General features: G+C 47.8%; 2 protein-coding genes across 4 annotated transcripts in view; one reads left to right on the top strand and one right to left on the bottom strand.

The window, feature by feature from the left end:
- LOC136632055 (pyruvate carboxylase, mitochondrial-like) overlaps positions 1-3882 on the bottom strand; it is a 217674-nt gene extending 213792 nt beyond the window's left edge. For both annotated transcript variants that reach the window (XR_010793130.1, XM_066606634.1), the window contains exon 1: positions 3815-3882. Coding sequence is in view for 1 of the 2 variants with exons in the window: in XM_066606634.1 (XP_066462731.1) it covers positions 3815-3862 (48 nt within the window). In the remaining variant the exon portion in view is untranslated. The remainder of the gene's footprint in view (positions 1-3814) is intronic.
- A 119-nt stretch (positions 3883-4001) lies between these two features.
- EI24 (EI24 autophagy associated transmembrane protein) lies at positions 4002-17182 on the top strand. Of its 2 annotated transcripts, none has more exons than XM_066606633.1 (11): positions 4002-4113; positions 5587-5735; positions 9804-9949; positions 11045-11105; positions 12508-12574; positions 12769-12893; positions 13070-13189; positions 13840-13951; positions 14408-14519; positions 14770-14844; positions 16242-17182. In XM_066606633.1, exons 2-11 carry the CDS (start codon positions 5694-5696, stop codon positions 16387-16389), a joined length of 1008 nt encoding a protein of 335 aa, XP_066462730.1. In that variant the 5' UTR covers positions 4002-4113; positions 5587-5693; the 3' UTR covers positions 16390-17182. The 2 variants fall into 2 exon arrangements, with proteins under 2 accessions (XP_066462730.1, XP_066462729.1); XM_066606632.1 differs by having other exon boundaries at positions 4038-4179.
- The last annotated feature ends 1206 nt before the right edge of the window (positions 17183-18388 follow it).

Below are 18388 nucleotides of genomic sequence, written 5' to 3'. Positions count from 1 at the left end.
AAAAAAAAAAAAAGAACATGCCGTGATTTTTTTCACGTAACCGAAAGTTATACGAAAAATATGCTCGTCTGAAGACAATGTAAATCACTGGGGCAGATCTGCCGATATGAACTAAACCTTATATTAGCAGATGCCCAGCTGTCCAAGTGTCTAATAACACAAACCAACAAGCTTATGGAATGCAGTTACTTTGGGTCATTGGAACCACGGTCAGCACTTGCGGCCGTAACGCAAACGCTAAAATACAGCGATAGTGCAGCCACTATAATAAGTCTAAGGCCTCATGTTCACGGGCGGATCGGATCCCACATGCGGGAAACCGCAGCGGAATCCGACCCTGCCCGCAGCCAAGGACACAGCGTACCCGTCCGGGTCTTCTATTTTCTTCCCTGCGGATGTGTGCGAAAGCACTGGCCGTCGCACATGCACAGTGGAGTTTTTTTTTTTAACTCCTGCTGTCCCACGGAATGCGAATTGGCCCCAGATCGGTCGGCTTCCATTGACTTCAATGGAAGGTGTCTGTGCGGGATCCGCACTGAACTGGAGCATGCTGCGATTTGTTTTCTGGACCAAAGAGTCCGCAAATCAAATCTGCATGCTTTAATTCAGTTGCTGACGCCCATGCTTCCCTATGGGCGGCCAGAACTGTGGATCGCCTGCGCAGGAGCCCCACACGGATTCCGCAATTTAAGTCCGCCCGTGGACATCTGATCTGGCTTTACTAAACAAGTACTTACAACACATAACGGCATACAGATACAGCAGTTAAGATGTGCTGCTTCATAGGGGCGTATGCGCGAATACTCTCGCCTCAGCACAACAAATTGGCGCAGTGGAGGCTCCTTTGTGCGGCATTTATACACAACGTCGCTAAGAGACTAAGTGGGAAATTCTTTTTAAAAAAATGAAAGCTGGAAGACCGCGCAAGTTGGCGTCAATGAGATGTGTTGTCAAAAATCGTTGCCAGTAAACCGCTGTATTAGGGCTTATTCACACGAGTCTCGCAGTGGGGCACCTACTGCAGCCCCTACACTCTGCCGGCAGAAATCACGTACGGTATGACTTTTCTTCAAGTTTCCCGCTTATTAACCCCTTGAGTGGCACGCCCTGAAATTTTCCGGGACGAGCTCCACTGCTCATAGCAACATAGCCCGGAAGATTTCCGGGCTTTGCATCACTATGGGAGCTGCAGAGCACAATGCGACAAGCTGTGACAGTGTGCTCTGCCTGCACAGTCCCACAGAGAACAAAGCAAGGGCTTTGAAAAACCAGAAGAAGATATTGCCGATATGCCGGCAATCTCCTGCTTTGTTTACAGGTTGCCATAGAGACCATCGGCTTGTCAGAAGCAAGCCGATGGCCTCTGTGGCAGGGAGAGCTGGTTGTTAGCTGTCAGAGGACAGCTAGGTACCAGCTCTTACAGCAGAGATCAGAGAAAACCTCCGATCTCTGCTGTGTCAACCCTTTACATGCTGCAGTCTATGTGACTGCAGCATGTAAAGGGCTGTCACTGCAGCATGTAAAGGGCTGTAACCATCGGACCCCCGGAATGTGATCAGGGGTCCTAATGGGTCCCTGTGGAAGTCCCCTAAAGGGACAATAAAAAAAAAATAAAAAAGTAAAAAAATTAAAGAAAAAAAATTATAAAAACACTTGTCTCCCTTTACTTTGTAAAAAAAATCAAAAATAAAATCACACATGGTATCCCTGCGTCGTAATGACCCAGAGAAGGAAGTTAATACATTATTTAACCCCTTAATGACATGGCCCCTTTTTTTCCCCATTTCTTTTTTTCCTCCCCCCTGTTTAAAAAATCACAACTTGTCCCGCAAAAAAACAAGCCCTCATATGGCCATGTCAGTGGAAAAATGAAAAAGTTATGGCTCTTGAGACGCAACTGCAAAATTAGTTGAAATTCAATGATTAGACCATTTAAAAAAAAACCTGCCCTGGTGGGCACGACAGGGTGATAGGAAACCCGCCACTCAAGGAGTTAAACGCTGTCTATTCGCAGGCACTATAAAGGGGCGGCGTTTCAAGACGCAGAGAAGTAGAGCGTGCTGAGATTTATTTCTCCTGCGCCCCTTGCAGGTGTGAATGGACGTCCATAGGCTTTCATTGCCTCCATTCACCGCGTGTTACTCACAGGAAGTAGTGCGATTGCTCTCCGTAATGTCCATGAGCGGATTCTTGATGCGGAATCCAGAGCGGGCGTTCTGAAATCCGCAGCAATAACCCTCCATAGCACGCTACGGTAAAATGATCCTTCATGTCCACCAACGGAAAACCAATTGCGCTTTTCACTCGAGAGTAAAAAAAAACAAAAAAACGCAGCATGCTATATTTTGCTGCGGTTCCCGCACGGACTGCTTCTGTTGAAGTCAATGCAAGCCGTCCGGTACGCTGCCCATGTGCAACTGACAATGCTGACATACTGCAGATTCTGCAAGAAAAAGTAAAAAAAAAAAAAAAAAACCTGTATTGCGCATGTGCGCCGCACAGCACTTCCGAAGTACAGAAAGAAAGAAGACACAGACAGGGATGCTGGGTCCGCGGCCGCGGGCTGGGTCGGATTCCAATGTGGGCTCCCGCATACAGAATCTGATCCAACCGTGGACACAAAGCCTTAGGCTAGGTTCACACAGGGCAGATTTGCCGCGGTTTTGCCGCAGAAGAAGCGCTTGAAAGGTTCATTTGGGCTTGCGAATTTTCATGCGGAAAAATCCACATTTTTTTCCGCAGCGCTTTTTTACTTTTTGCTGCGTATTTGGTGCGGTTTTGGCTGCGTCCATAGAGGTCTATGGAAAAAAAAGCGCTGCGGAAAAGCCCGAGGAATAAACATGCTGGATCTTTTAGGCCTCATGTCCACGGGGAAAATATGATTTAGGATCCGCAGCGGATTACCTGCACGCGGATCCGCACCCCATAGGGATGCATTGACCACCCGCGGGTAGATAAATACCCGCGGATCGTCAATAAAAGGGATTTTAAAAAAAACGGAGCATGAAAAAATCTGGACCATGCTCCATTTTCGTGCGGGAGACCTAAAATAGGAATTTAAAGAATTTACTCACCAGCAGCGGACCGGGAAGCTCTTCTCTTCCTCACGGCCGCATCTCCCTTGCTTCGGCTCGGCGGATGTGCCCGGCGCATGCGCACGGCACGTCGACGACGTGCCGGCGACATGCCGCCGGCGTGAGGAATTCATCCGCCGGCCGAAAAAGAAGATCCGGCCGTGAGGAAGAGCAGAGCTTCGCCGCCCGCTACGGATAGGTAAATTCTTATTTATTCTTCTTTTCAGCGCTCACGTCCGCGGGGCAGGAGGGACCCGCTGCAGATTCTACATGTAGAATCCGTAGCGGGCCCGATTTTCCCCGTGGACATGAGGACTTAAAACCGCGACGCAGTTGCATTTCCGCACTGCGGCTGTGCGGAAAAAATCCACACTATGAGAACGGCTTTTTGGCAGATCTCATTTGTGCTGCATTGCTCTGCAAACGCAGCGGTTTTGCCGCAGTGCGGATATGCAACGGCAATCCGCGGCAAAACCGCCCTGTGTGAACCCAGCCTAACAGAAACCAAGTGTGTAATACGTGGTAACAATACGCCCGTGTGAATGAGCCCCTATATACACACACACAGCGGTTTACCACACACCCGTGTGAGGCGGCCTAGTGTCTTATATAGCATATCATTGCTATACTAATTGTCACACCTGCGCCCCCTAATATCACCGATAACAATATTATTGACCGGATAATAACATGAGTGACAAGAAAAAATCCTGTCAGAAATCACAAAGCAGCCTCATTACCTCCCTGTCCAAAGGCGGGAAAACCCCGCGCCCAATCACCTCAGGCATAGCGCGCCTAAACCCTGAGATTATACCCAGCATGCACTACGCGAACAAGCATCGCCCGAGAACTACTGTTCCCGAGATGCAACGGGTCTGGAAGACGTCATTTTCTGACGTGTATACTAGCGTAGAGGACTCCAATTCCCGGCATTCAGTGCGCCGAGGACTACATTCCCCATCATGTAGCAGGCCGTAAGACATGCGCACTGCGGGCGGGGCCCGGGTGTTGTGATCCAGCTGGAGGGCGATCTCAGTAGGTGAGCAGCTTGTGGATCTGCTTTCTAGGTCTGACCAGCTGATGGTTATTTCTGTGTTGGTGAGCGGTAAGTCCGCTGTCATGGCGGTGGGTGGTGTGTGTTGTTGTGTGTCATGTTGTATATAACAGGGAGTCACTTACAGAAAGAACTGATGTTGTTGGAGTTACAAGCTGTAAGGGGCTTCATGTCCGTTAATCTTGGAGGACTCATCTGAGTTTTTGACATTTTAGCGCAAGTCAAAAATCTGCTGATCTCCATCTGTTATGGAATTTCGGTAGCCGGGCGCCACAGCGGGTTTTTTTTTTTAATAACAAGGGGTTAAAGGTGTTATCCCAAAATTTAAAGCCATAGGGGTTAACGTTATGATGGGTGGGGATCTCGCCGCTGATCCTGGGGACCGCGGTCCCGTGTCCCCCTCTTCTCGTTGCTGCGGCGCCGCTTCTCCCACCTGTAGACTGAATGGATCATTGGGTCCGATGGAAATCCCCGAGCGCTTGTACTTGCCAATATAGGGTGGTCTCATTGAAAGTGAATGGAGCGGTGAGGAGGAGGGGAGCCCCCTGTTCTTGGGATCGGTGGGGGTCTTGGCAGTCAGACCTCCCATGATCATAACGTTATCTCCTATCCCGCGGATTATTTTTTTAGATTTTGAGATTACCTCTAACTTTTTCCAAATGTTGAGATCCCCACGCATCACAAAAATGGGGGTCTCCGAAGGTCCTCGTATGATCAGAGCGGATACTCGGCTCTAGTCACACAGAAGGCCACGGACCCCTAGTTTCCTAGACGGTAACAGTTACTGCAGTCGGACCCCCAACGATCAGCCATTTTAAAGTTTAACTGCACTTCGTGAAAACTTTCGATGTGGCTTAGGGACGTATTCAAAGTTTTGATCACTGGGGGTCCGGCTGCTGAGACCTCCACCGATCACTAGGAGGAGTCGGCTGGAGCGTTGTCGCTGTTCGCTTGCTGACGCCGGCCTTAATAAAAAGTCCGTCTTCAGCTAGCGAGCGGTGACTGCTTGGGCAAGTGCATCAGCTGGGTCGTTCTAGCGGTCGGTAGGCGTCTCAGCGGCCGGACCCCAATGATCAAACTTTGTCTCAAGTTATAACGTTATGCCCTATCCTAACTTTATGATTGTGGGGTCCCAACCGCTGGAACCTCCCCCGATCCCGAGAACGGGGGTCCGGTTGGAATCTAAGTGAACAGAGCGGAGGTCATGCAGGCTCGCCACTGCTTGATTCACTTCCATGACCCTGCGGAGTTTGCCGAAATGCGTGGCGCTGTTGTTGAAGTGAATGGGATGGTGGTGTTCCTGTGCAACTTCCTTTATTTTTGGGATCGGCGGGGGTTCCAGCGGTCTGATCCCTATGGCTCATAAAGCTGCCCCCTATCCTGTTATAACTTGCCCCCCGCTCTAACATGTTCTTCATTGCTTTCAGCCAGTAGAACGGCCTTTGCTCTGACTTGCAGGTCTGCTGGCGCTCAGTCTTCCTCCATGATGACCTCTTCTGGCCCGTCACACTTCCCCGCTCCATGCAGCTGATGGTCAAGTCGCTCAAAGGGTACAGAAGTGGAAAATGGCTGACAGCTTGAAAAGTTTCCTCCAGGACTTAGTCCGGGTAAGTTCAGAGCTGGCAGCCGGGTTACCGCATACAAGATAAACTCGTTCCACCGGTGTGGATGAAGGTGGCGAGATCTCTTGTTATACGAGAGCGGGCACGTTTGTCGGCAGCGACGCCTGCGCTGCTTGCTTCAGGGAATACACCTAAAGTTTCAGGGCATGTTCACATGTAGCAGATTTTGGTGCGGACCTTGACACGGATCCATGGCAGCTTTAACCCTTTCAGTTAAAGGGCTGAGGTCTGCTGTGGATACGCAGCAATTGATACGGAATGTGATGCGGTTTTTGGTATGACGTTTTTGCTGTGGAAAATCCGCACCAATCCTGCTACGTGTGAATGGGCCCAAAATTGGATCTTTAATCTGAAAATTCTGGTCTTGCACGCAGGTAGGTCCGTTCTATCAGCCAAAATGGGTCAGCAAAGATTTTTTTGCTGTTTAGCTAATAAAAGTTGTAGGCTTTAGAGCTGAAATCTCTTCACTATTCCATTACCAGAGCCCAGCTAAGCTTCTTTCTTCATTTTTTTTCTTTTTTGGTGGACAAAACACTCTGTACACGTGATTGCTGATTGTTTCCAATGGCAACTAGTAGAATTGTGAGGGCAGTATGGCGTATAATAGAGGCTGCAACTCGGAATAGGTAATATGTGACTCCACCAGCAGAATAGTGAGTGCAGCTCTGGAGTATAATACAGGATGTAACTGAGGATCAGTACAGGATAAGTAATGTATGTACACAGTGACTCCACCAGCAGAATAGTGAGTGCAGCTCTGGAGTATAATACAGAATGTAACTCAGGATCAGTACAGGATAAGTAATGTATTTACACAGTGACTCCACCAGCAGAATAGTGAGTGCAGCTCTGGAGTATAATATAGGATGTAACTCAGGATCAGTACAGGATAAGTAATGTATGTACACAGTGACTCCACCAGCAGAATAGTGAGTGCAGCTCTGGAGTATAATACAGGATGTAACTTGGGATCAGTACAGAATAAGTAATTTATGTATTAGGTTCTGTTGAACCTAATAGCTCAATGTTCACGCTGCGGAATCTCGCAGCGTGAAAGAAACCATGGCATGCTTTAGGCCGGCAGTCCACGGGTGATGCGAAGTCCCGCGGCAGATCTCCACCACGGGAGCCGCTGCTGAATCTCCGCCGGTCAGCCCTATCTGATATAAGCTGGCCATGGAGAATCGCAGCAATTCGCAGTATGCTGCGAATTGCCCGCCACGAGCGGAGAATTGTAATGATTCTCCGCTCGTGAACACGTGCCGGCATTTTCCATAGCAATGGACAGGGGGCCTTAATTGCAGCGGAAAACATCGCGGCTGACTTCCATTGTAGTCAATGGAAGCCGTCTGTCACGCGATACTTCCGCTGTCACCGCAGGCCACGTCATCACTTACTGCCGGCGCGTCATGGCCGTACTGCGCATGCGCGCTAGCACGTCAGACTGGACTCGCGGAAAGGATCCGGAGAGGTGAGTAGACGTCTTTGGGTGCACTGTGTCAGACTCCGCTGCAGGGTCCGACACGGCCGTGGCCCTCACACGGGAGATTCGTGCGCCTTGCTGCCCATAGGGATGAATTAGCACGGAAAAAAAAAATCGCAGAATACTCCATTTTCCTGCAGGTCTCCAGCACAGACGGTTCCCGCGGCTTACATTGAAGCCGATGGAAGCCGTCCATGCCCGTGGCACAGCCGTAGCTGTTTTTGTGCTGTGCCGCAGACACGAGGAAGAACAGGAGTTAAAAAAAAAAAGTGTGCACGGCGCATGCACGATGCTGGTGTGCCAAGCACATTTGCCAGGCAGTAAAAAGAAGATCCGGCCGCCACAGAGAGGGGACCCGCAGCATCAGGACAGGTGAGTATGCTGTCATTTTCCTCAAATTTTCCCGGGCATGCAGGGATTCTGCTGCGGGAATTGATTCGCGGAATCCCTGCATGCATCTGGACATTAGGCTTAAGGCCGCCTGCACACGGGCGGAAATCCCGCTGCGGGATTTCCGCCACTGAAAGTCTGCATAGGAGTGCATTACAATACGCACTCCTATGCAGACGGCCGCGGCATGTCCTATTTTTGTGCGGGGCTCACACTCACCCGGCCGCCGGCTCCAGTCTGCGCATGCGCCGGCTGATCGGCAGCCGGCACATGAAAGAGCCGGGGCCGCCAGGCGCGGGTGAGTACGCGCTCGTCCCTGCAGGCGCTGGGGTCGGGTCCCGCGGCGAGAATTCTCGCCGCCGGATCCGACCCGCCCGTCTGCAGGCGGCCTAAGGGCTCCTGTCCACAGACGATATTGCATTGCGTTACTCGTGGCGATAATCCGGCTGCGAGTAATGCAGTGCATGCTTTCCATAGACTTAACTATAGAAAGCGCAGCCCCCTGTCCACGAGTGGAGAATGATAGCGATTTTTCTTCTTGCGGGACTCAAATCGCGGCATGCTGCGATTTGCCACGATTCTCCGCGGTGAGCCTGTCAGATAGTTCTCAGCAGTGAGCCTGTCAATTCACCCCCCTGCTCCCGGGCGGCAGAATATAGCTAGCGATATTTCGCCTCGCCTGTGGATAGGGGGCCTAATACAGAATGTAACTCAGGATAAATAATACAACATGTTTACAAAGTGTTTTCTCATGTTATGAAACTTCATAAACTGTAAACTATATCTCTGAGATTGGCAACAGATCCCACTGAAGAATGTCAGCTTTATGACCCTCTTAGGTCTCATGTCCACTAGCTAAATGGAATTGCGGATTTTGCCCATAGGGAATCATTGGCCATCTGCGGTCCATTAAATTGATTTTTGCACCCGAGGATGGCATTTTAAAAGAATTGCGTTTTTCACGCGCGGGAGAAAAAACACGCCATGCTTCATTTTGCCGCGGATCGGCAACATTGCTGTCACATTGATAGCAATGTGTGTGAATATCTGCATGCAAAAGAAATACCATTTAAAGCGAATACACGCGGAAATCCGCGGCAGATTCTGCGCGGATTGTATTTTTCTAGTGGACATGAGGCCCGCAGCAGGTCCCTCCTTTCCCGCGGATATGAGGCCTAAAAAGAAGAGTTACTTACCTGTCCGGATGCTGCGGATCTTCCATCCGTCGCAGTTGGATCTTCTTTCTTCGGCCCTGCTCTCCCGCGCCGGAGAGCAGGAATTCAGCTGCGGGTGTGCTGCGGATCCGGACGGCCTCCATAGGCTTCAATAGAAACCTGCAGGAGACCCGCACTAAAATGGAGCGTGCTGCGGGTGTTTTCCCGCACACGCAATCTGCGCCTCAAGGGAAAATGACATCCGCAGGTATTTAACTACCTGCAGGTGTCCAATGCATCCCTTTGGGGCGCGGATCACGCGTGCGGGACACATGCTGCGGATCTGTCCCCGTGGACATGAGACCTTAGGCCTCATGCTCACGGCCGTGGCAGACTCCACCAGTGGAATATTGCAGCGGAGTCCAACACGTTCCCCCCCCCCCCCCCCCCCCCCCAAAGACCCATACTCACCTCTCCGGATCCGCCACGTACGTCCTGTCTCGCTAGCCGGCGCGTGTGCGCAGTACAGTCCATGATGTGCTGGCAGTGTGCGATGATGCAGTGGGCGGTGACGTGTAATCATGCGATACTTCCGCTGTATCGCTTGACGGACGGCTTCTATTGACTAAATTGGAAGCCGGATGCACATTTTTCCACAGCATGCTCAATAAGAGCATGCCGCAGTTTCTTTCAAGCTGTGAAACGCCGTGGTGGAATTCCGCAGCATGAACATTGAGCTATTAGGTTCAGTAGAACCTAATAACTGCGGGAAAAAGTTGCGGATTAGCCCTTATATGGCTAACGTCTGGGTGAGGGCGAGATATAAAATATACTATATACAAACATATGTTGCTCCACCTTTTCATCGCTCTCCCTTCTAGTCGTATGTTGTCTTCTCTCCTCATAGTGTGTGCAGCTTGTAATGTCCTCTTGACGTTTGGTTGTTTTCCTCTTTAGCTTTTATTCTTAATGAACTATTTAATGGCCTATCAATTATTAATCAGACATTAACATTCTGTCCTGCAGGGTATTAAAGACTCCATTTGGGGAATATGTACGATTTCCAAGCTGGATGCCCGGATACAACAGAGGCGAGAAGAGCAGAGGAAGAGACGTGCAAGTAGTGCGCTGGCCCAGCGCAGAGCCCAAAGTGAAGAGCGAAAGCCAGAGAAGTGAGTTCAGCCAGAACGTCCATAACTTTTCTAACAGCAAACAGGCTTTAAAATGTCTTTTGGATGGAGCAGAGTGTTAAGGCAGCAGAAGTGCAGTCCTAAGCTTTTGCTCGGGACCTGAAGGTTACAGGTTCAATCCCGCATGGTTCAGGTAGCCGGCTCAAGGTTGACTCTGGCTTCTATCCTTCCGAGGTCGGTAAAATGAGTACCCAGCTTGGTGGGGGGTAATAAATAAATTACCTGAAAGCGCTGCGGAATAAGTTGGCGCTAAACAAATAACAAGATTTATTTATTTACTTGTCCAAAGTATAGAGGTATCGGTGCACAACTGTGTAACTCAGGGACCTGGTATAGCTGATTCACAACCGGGGTGGCAGCCATTTAGGAAAAGCTTAGTGACCAACAATATGGCTGCACACGATGGTACAGCCATATTTTCTAGGTCCTTGTGTGATAGACATGATTAGTTAGTATAAAATGTCTATCGATTTGTACTAAACTAGACGTATTATGTGTTTTGTGACTTCAGCCTAATGTGGAACTCTGCTGCATAAGGAAAGAGTTAAATCACAGTGTTATGTTATTGCTTGTATTCAATACTGAGTGTTTTCCCAGTCCTCCCCATCCCCCACACAGAATCTTCTTCAACAAAGAGATATCTACTTTCAGTTTCAGGTTCGAGCACATGTTTGTAAGACAAAGACTTGCTTATACATTGGACTTGAGAGAAGATGGGCAGGAAGGAGGGGGGATTCTATATGATCCGACAAATGAGAATCCTATATGTTACTGATGTAATCTGTTGCACGCCCATTGTATGTTTTTACAATAAAAGGGGCTGTCTGGGTGTTTCTGACCAGAGAGCCATTTTGGATATAAGACTGATCGCTTGTGTCTGATCTGCTTGATGATGTGTGCACACTATACAATTTGGAAGCTACAAAATACCCCGAAACCTGCTGGAGAAAACCATAATCCAGATCACTTGAATGACATATCTGCTTAGTTGCACCTTGATGCACCCCGCTTCTAGGACTCCAGTGGGCGTTATAAGGTTATTCTTGTCACTCTGCAATTATTATTTTTTGTTCACAGTGAGCCTCGCATTGTTACCCGAATTTTTCAGTGTTGTGCTTGGAACGGCGGAGTCTTCTGGGTATGTACTAGAAAAGTGAATTTGTGTTCTAGCCTGTCTTTGAGACCCATCGGAAGATGACAGTTGCTGGTAGACATGAAATGTTTCATGCCAACCATTAAGATGAACTGGGCAACCTGGGATTTGCCAGTTCTCTTAAAAATAGTGTAATGCGCATCAAAAAGTTGCTCGGACAGGTGTTAACCTGGAGCAGGTACTGTCCTTTTAGAAAACCCCAAAGGAGTGACCTAGCACACGCTGACTGTCACGTTTTAGCCTTGTAAATGATGCTCATGCAAATTTGCAACACAATGGATTCCAGTCCCTGATAAAACCATTGAAAAATAAAAAATCGTGTTCAGATGCCATGGATGTTTGCACAATTTTAATATAAAAATGGTACGAACTGGCCCATTGCGTGTGCCCAGAGTCATCGCTTTCTGCATCCATGTCACATTCTGCCAAAAACAAAATTAAGGTCCTTTTAGACGAGCCAAGTTTTTAACCAGAAGTAGTCATTTCTGATTGACACTCGTGTTGGTTGGCTTTGATTATCTTTTACACAGGCCGAGAATTCTTATATGAGGATGAATGGTCACTGCTCCAATTGTTCTCCCCACAAGCCGCTGTACGTCCTGTTCACAAAGGGAGACGCACTGTAAATCAGACAGCATTTTTTTTTTAGACACTGAAATCGGACGATCGGCTGATGAACGTGCATTCGCTCATTAGTCACCTGATTATTGGTCCCTTTACATTGTTTGATTTTCGGGCAAATGGAGCCGTCGGATGAATGTTTGGACCCAGTAATTGCTCCATATAAGGCTGGGTTCTCACAAAGCGGAATCTCGCAGTTGTGCCGTAGCAAAAAAAAAAAAGTAAGACATCCCCTGGGAAAGCGCAGCTTCAAAACCCGCAGCAAAAAAAAAAATAGACATGCTTCGGCCTGGGAATCCGCACCGCAGCGCCGGGTTTGCCCTGACAAATTGGCCGTCCCATGTGGACGAGATTTTTGACAAATCTCGTCCACATGGCTGGCTAACACCGGGATTAGCGGCAGCGGGCGGATGTGCCGCACAAATTTCCGGACGGAATTTCCGCGGCAAATCCTCTTTGTGTGAACCCAGCCTAAAAAGGCCTTGAGGTCCAAGTAATGTAAACATGCAGATGCATGTCTGCTATCCCTGTAAGGCAAAAGGAAACCCTAATTAAATGCAGCAGCACCCTGTGAGCACTAATATAGAACCAAACACTATATGGATTGTTTTAAATTGCATCATCACTGTATTTATTGTACTTTTATCATTTTGAGGTCCTTTGCGCCCCTCTTACACAAGGCGACCTGATGCATCATGGTGTGTCGTGAATGAAGCTGAATGTTAGTATCAGACTCAGTGCTATATTGTCTATGGCTTCTTTGCAGTTAAGTCTCTTCTTATTCTACCGAATGTTCATCCCTCTGCTGCAATCGGTCACCGCACGAATAATTGGTGAGTAGATCAAACCCCCAACAAATCACTACAGTCATGTTACAAAACATCATGTAGAATGGATGAAAGAATTGTATGATTACACCGCACGAAGGTGCATTGACCGCTGGTTGTAGGCCTACGTGGCAGTCAGCTGTCCAGATCTGCGATGTGTTGCATCGTTGGTGTTTCTTGAGTATGGTGTCTCTCGTTAGGTGACCCGTCCTTGCATGGAGATGTCTGGTCCTGGCTGGAGTTCATCCTCACGTCTGTCTTCAGTGCCCTCTGGGTCCTTCCCCTCTTCGTACTCAGCAAAGTGGTCAACGCCATCTGGTTCCAGGTAAGTCCCGTCATGTATAAGACTCCGCCATCTCCCTCAGATCTGATGTGCAAGAAGAGGTTCTATTGATTTGATCATTATTGAGGCTAAACTTTCCCATAATTCTTTGCTGCAGGATATTAAGCGCAGATGGAGAGCGCAGACGACACAAATTAATAGTTCTGTCTTCTTTCCAGGATATTGCAGATTTGGCTTTTGAGATGTCTGGTAGAAAAGCACAGCCCTTCCCCAGCGTCAGTAAGATCATTGCTGACATGCTGTTTAACCTTCTGCTGCAGGCACTTTTCCTCATCCAGGTAATATCTTCCTTATAGACCAGGACTATAATCTTTAAGATCTGGTTATTTAGATCAGAACAGTATGCCGTGTTTTCCCCGAAAATAAGACGGGGGTCTTATTAATTTTTTTTCCCAAAAGATGTGCTAGGGCCCAACAGGTTCAGTCCAGGTCCTTCGCGCCGCTTTCCAGATTCCATCGCAGTCCTAAACCGCCCACACAGGATTACTTCCTAGTTACGGGATTAATAAATCCCACCTCCACAAAATGAGGCCAGTGATTGGTTCTTTGAGCACCACATTGATTGTCAAAGCCACTCAGCCAATCACAGCCATCGCTTCATCGAGGTGGGATTTATGAGTCCCATAACCAGGAAGTGATCCTGTGTGGTCGTCTGAGGACTGCGGAAGTCGCGTTAAGGCTCTGGAGAGCAACGGTAAGGACCTGGACTGAGCCTGCGGGGTCACTGATGCACCTAAAGCATTTCTATTGAGTTTTTTTATGAACTGTAACTAGCGCTTTTTTTCAGCGTAGGACTTATATTCAAGCCTCCTGAAAAATCATGCTAGGGCTTATTTTCAGGGATAAACAGTATAGCTACAGCACATACCTATCACTGATTCTTTTTTTGCATGGAATGTGCTGAGATTTGTTTTCTGTGCGACTACAGGGCATGTTTGTTAGTCTCTTTCCGATAGAAGTGATTGGACAGATCATCAGTCTGTTGCACATGTCGCTGCTCTACTCTCTCTACTGCTTTGAATACAGATGGTTCAACAAAGGTAAAAAGAAGTTTCTTTATAGACGGTCACCTAATAAGTAGAGATGAGCGAGCGTACTCGGAAAAGCACTACTCGCTCGAGTAATTGGCTTTATCCGAGTATCACTGTGCTCGTCCCTGAAGATTCGGGTGCCGGCACGCAGCGGGGAGCTGCAGGGGAGAGCGGGGAGGAACGGAGGGGAGATCTTTCTCTCCCTCTCTCCCGCCCGCTCTCCCCTGCTCCCCGCTGCGACTCACCTGTCAGCCGCAGCGGCACCCGAATCTTCAGGGACGAGCACAGCGATACTCGGATAAAGCAAATTACTCGAGCGAGTAGTGCTTTTCTGAGTACGCTGCTCATCTCTACTAATAAGTCATCTGTCCCAACCGTACACTGTCTTTTCTCTAACCCCCACCCCCCTTTTTGTTCTTTTTTTTCTCTCTTCCCCCTCCCTTCTTTTTTTCCTCTCCTTTTTAGGGATTGAGATGCATCAGCGTCTATCAAACATCGAGCGTAACTGGCCCTATTACTTTGGCTTTGGTTTACCTCTCGCCTCGCTCACAGCCATGCAGTCATCCTATATCATCAGGTAAACTGCCAAGACACAATCTGTATCAGGACTTCTAGGTGTATGACCTTATCACCGGGCTGAGATCAGGCTCTCACATGAGGGACGGCCCTTTGTCTGCAGTGTATTGGCACATTGAACACTATGATATTAGTAATGTTTGTGAACTGGGTGTGTTGGATATTGACCTTCAGCAGCTCTCAGGATTTCACTTGGTAATACCTGATTATTGAGTTCTCCATGGTGATGATGCTTTTGTCTTCGTTTGCAGTGGCTGCCTCTTCTCCATTCTATTCCCTCTCTTTATCATCAGTGCAAATGAAGCAAAGACACCTGGGAAAGCGTAGTAAGTATTGTCGTACTTGGTAGATACCGAAAGCGCAGAGGTATTCCAGTAAATAAATGTTATTCTTTGGAGAATGAAAAATGATACAATTTTCCCAATTTAGAAACTTAGAAGGCTGCAGAACAAGACCCCCCCCCCCCCATCCCCTCGCTCCATCTGGTCTGTCCTTCTACTATGTCCTCCTTGTTACTTCTCTCGGGATAGATACTTATCTCAGGCAGCTTACATTCAGTTGGTTTTCAAGGATATACGGATTTAGTTATTTTGAGAGAGTCTGCCAACAGTGTTGCCCCTGAAAACTGGATACGGGGAGAGCAGTGTAATAACGCCTCCGTCTTCCAGATTTTAAGTGCTGCAGCTATTCGGAATGCACACACTTTGACACTGAGCTGAGCTCCAAGTCACAGAGGTGGGTCATGCCTGCTTCTCCCCGACTACCGCATGTAGACGGACAGCATCCTCCCTGCTTTTGTATAAGGAGAGAACTGTCATGCTGCAGGCGGGGAGAAGTCTGCGTGGCCCACCTATGTGACACTAAGCGCAGTCAAGCGTCAAAATGTGTTTATTATGAAACCCCGCAGCGTTGCAGAATAAAACATTCACAGGCAAGGTGCAAATGTGCCTGCCTGGCCCAGCTTCATGCTGCCCGTTGCTGTGACAAAACTGGCATCACTTAGCCCTTGCATTATTTTTTATTTTTATTTTTTGTGCATGTGAAAAACGCAGTGAACACGGATGCAACCTAGACGTGCAGCACACATTGATTGAAAACTGTGCATTTTTCACGGAATGACGTTGCATATGCTTGTGTGAATGAGCCCTTAGGCTGGGCTCTCACGCTGCAGCCATGTGCTGTGGGTCGGATCCTCAATAGAAGATTACTTGGCTGCACTATTTTGATATAATACCTGCAAACGGTATGGATAAAAGTGCGATGTACCGGAAAATGTGTCTGACCAAGTATCGCTCATGGTTTTGGGCTGCCGTGTGAAAACCTACCATTATTACTGTCCGGATGAAATTATAGGCCACCTATGTAATCTATGGGTGCTGCTCAAATCTGGTTGCAAGATCTCTGCTTACTGTCTTTGAAAATAAACCTTATTTAGATCATTTGCCTTGCTCTGTCTACCTGACACACTGTAACGGGCCGTACACCTGTATCAGAGCAAGTCTTTTTTGCAATGAGCCATGTAGCGGTGTCAGCTTGACTTGATCAGGAGGGTGATGGTCTCAGGAGGTGCTGAAAACAAGTGTTTCCGTTCACTTCCAGCAAAAGAGATCAAAAGCTGGGAAATGACTTTGTTGTGATAGCGGAGTGTAGAAGTTACTGCAGGGGGCATGTAACGCTCTATGTACGGATATAGCCATCTGATTGTCCTTCGTTTCTCTGACAGTCACTTCCAGCTGCGTCTCTTCTCATTGGTCGTCTTCCTCAGTAACCGGCTCTTTCACAAGACTGTCTACCTGCAGTCCAGCCTGAGTGCCGCCACTACCAGCCCTCACCCGTCTCCTGCCAAACACAAGGCCACATTGGGACATTGATTCGAGGAAAGGAGAAGGCCGTCCCCAGCAAGCGCCATGTTTTTAACTCTTTCTGACTGGCACAAGTGCTCCGTCTCCTCTGCACAAGGTGCCACTTTCTTACATTGTGTTCTTTCTCTTTGTTCCTCTTCTTCTTCTTGCTGGGCCCCTCAGTCCTGAGACTTTTGCACGTTTGTAAAACTTTTGAGTGTGTCAAACTAGTGCAACCCTGACCTGGATGATCCACTGTTTACGGTTTGTAAGAAAATCTACAAGATTCAACTAACCTTCTCCAAATGTGGCAAAGAAGCCCCCAACAGACCAGAGGATCCAGTGCTGCTCCTTCAAGAAGTACAGTGTTACACATTTACTAATAAACCCCAAGGAACTAATCCTGCTGACGAATTGATCCGAGCGGGAAATTTGTACATACATAAGATTGATGAATCCTTTATGGACTGCCCGCCCGCCATTAGTTTGTGACTGTGGCTAATCTCACAGCGGTTTCCTGTCCACAATGACGTTTTCAATCCGCAGCATTGCCCCAAACTGAATGATCAGAAGAACCAACTTTTGTTAGTAGTTTTTTTTTTCCTCCTTTTTAATTTTGGTTTTGGGTATCCAGTAATTACTAAGCACTTGAGCTTCATCACTCAGGGATGGAAGGGGTTAATTACTGTTTTTAATAACCTTGATGTTAATTATTTGTGTCTAATTGAGCTACGGACAAAAAAAAACAAACCACTTGTTTGAATTTGACCATTTTGTGAATTACAAAAGGAAAAAATGCAGCAAATGAACAATTTCTATGTGACTGATGTGTCCCGGCTCTGTTTTGTCGCTGCCTTTTCTTACGGATTACACATGAATGACCTCCCAGGGATCGTCAAATGCACATGGTTTGTATTAAATATATAGAAGGGAAGTAGAATCGCTCAAACTAGCAACTTTGAGTCCAGAAACTTTTTCAGTTTGGCAAGGAAGATAAACCGAAATCTTGTGTACCCGTATATACTCGAGCATAAGCCGACCTGAGTATAAGCCGAGGCACCTAATTTTACCACAAAGAACTGGGGAAATTAGGTGCCTCGAGTATAAGCCTAGCTAGACTAAGTGCAAAAAAAACCAATACTCACCTCGCTGCCGGCGTCTGTGTTCCTTGCGCAATGGTCTCCCGGCGGCGCAGCAAGCTGCTCTGTCATCTCTCTGCTAAATGGGGCTTTGAATTCCCACGACGTCAGCAAGTAAGCGCTGCGATTGGATCGAGCGCCAGCCAATCGCTGCGATTCAGTGATGTCATTCACTGAATGGCTGTGAATGATCGAGCACTGCCTGTGATTGGTTGGCGTTCGATTCAATCACAGCGCTTACTGGCTGACGGTGGGGGAATTCAAAGTCCCGTTTAGCAGAGAGAGATAACAGTGGGGAGGAATACAGAGCAGCTTGCCGCGGGAAGACTATCTTGGCTGCCGGCGGCAAGGTGGGTATTGCATTTTTTTTTGTTTTATCTAGTCTAGCTCACTTAAGTATAAGCTTAGCGTAAAAAAATGCGCTGAAAGTCAGCTTATACTCGAATATATACGGTACTTCTCTATAGCTGCCCGACCGCTATGGAATTTAATAATTTAGCACTTGTCTGTAAATGACAGATTAAAGGGGTCTGTCAAACAAAATATTCTGTTTCCAGTTAATTCCAGCCTGTAATTAAAAACTTTTTTTTTTGTTTTTACACTTAAGAAAAAAAAAAGTCTATCCCCAGATATTCCAGGGCTAATATTAGAATAGCGCCATCTGCTGTTTCTATGGCTTTCTGTGTCCGCTCCACCTCAGTAAATGTTCCTAGATGATTGCACGTACTCCGTCTGGCAACGCTACAGTAACGCTCTCTCTTCTTATCACTTGTCTGCATCACTTCTAATAACAAGATGCAGCAACTTCAGAAGCAGCCGCTCATCACACCAGGGACCCCTCCACATACAGAAGGGAGCAGAGAGAAGCAAGATTGAGTATGTGTAATCAC

Source organism: Eleutherodactylus coqui, chromosome 6, assembly GCF_035609145.1.
Source record: "Eleutherodactylus coqui strain aEleCoq1 chromosome 6, aEleCoq1.hap1, whole genome shotgun sequence".
In the NCBI taxonomy this organism is placed as follows: domain Eukaryota; kingdom Metazoa; phylum Chordata; class Amphibia; order Anura; family Eleutherodactylidae; genus Eleutherodactylus; species Eleutherodactylus coqui.
This window is presented reverse-complemented; position numbering and strand designations above follow the sequence as displayed.

Excerpts from the sequence above, each read along its gene's own strand:
- EI24 (XM_066606633.1), top strand. The coding sequence starts at position 5,694 with ATGGCTGACAGCTTGAAAAGTTTCCTCCAGGACTTAGTCCGG. Across the intron at positions 14,520-14,769 it reads CAGTCATCCTATATCATCAG|TGGCTGCCTCTTCTCCATTC; the intron begins GTAAACTGCCAA and ends CTTCGTTTGCAG. Across the intron at positions 14,845-16,241 it reads AAGACACCTGGGAAAGCGTA|TCACTTCCAGCTGCGTCTCT; the intron begins GTAAGTATTGTC and ends TTTCTCTGACAG.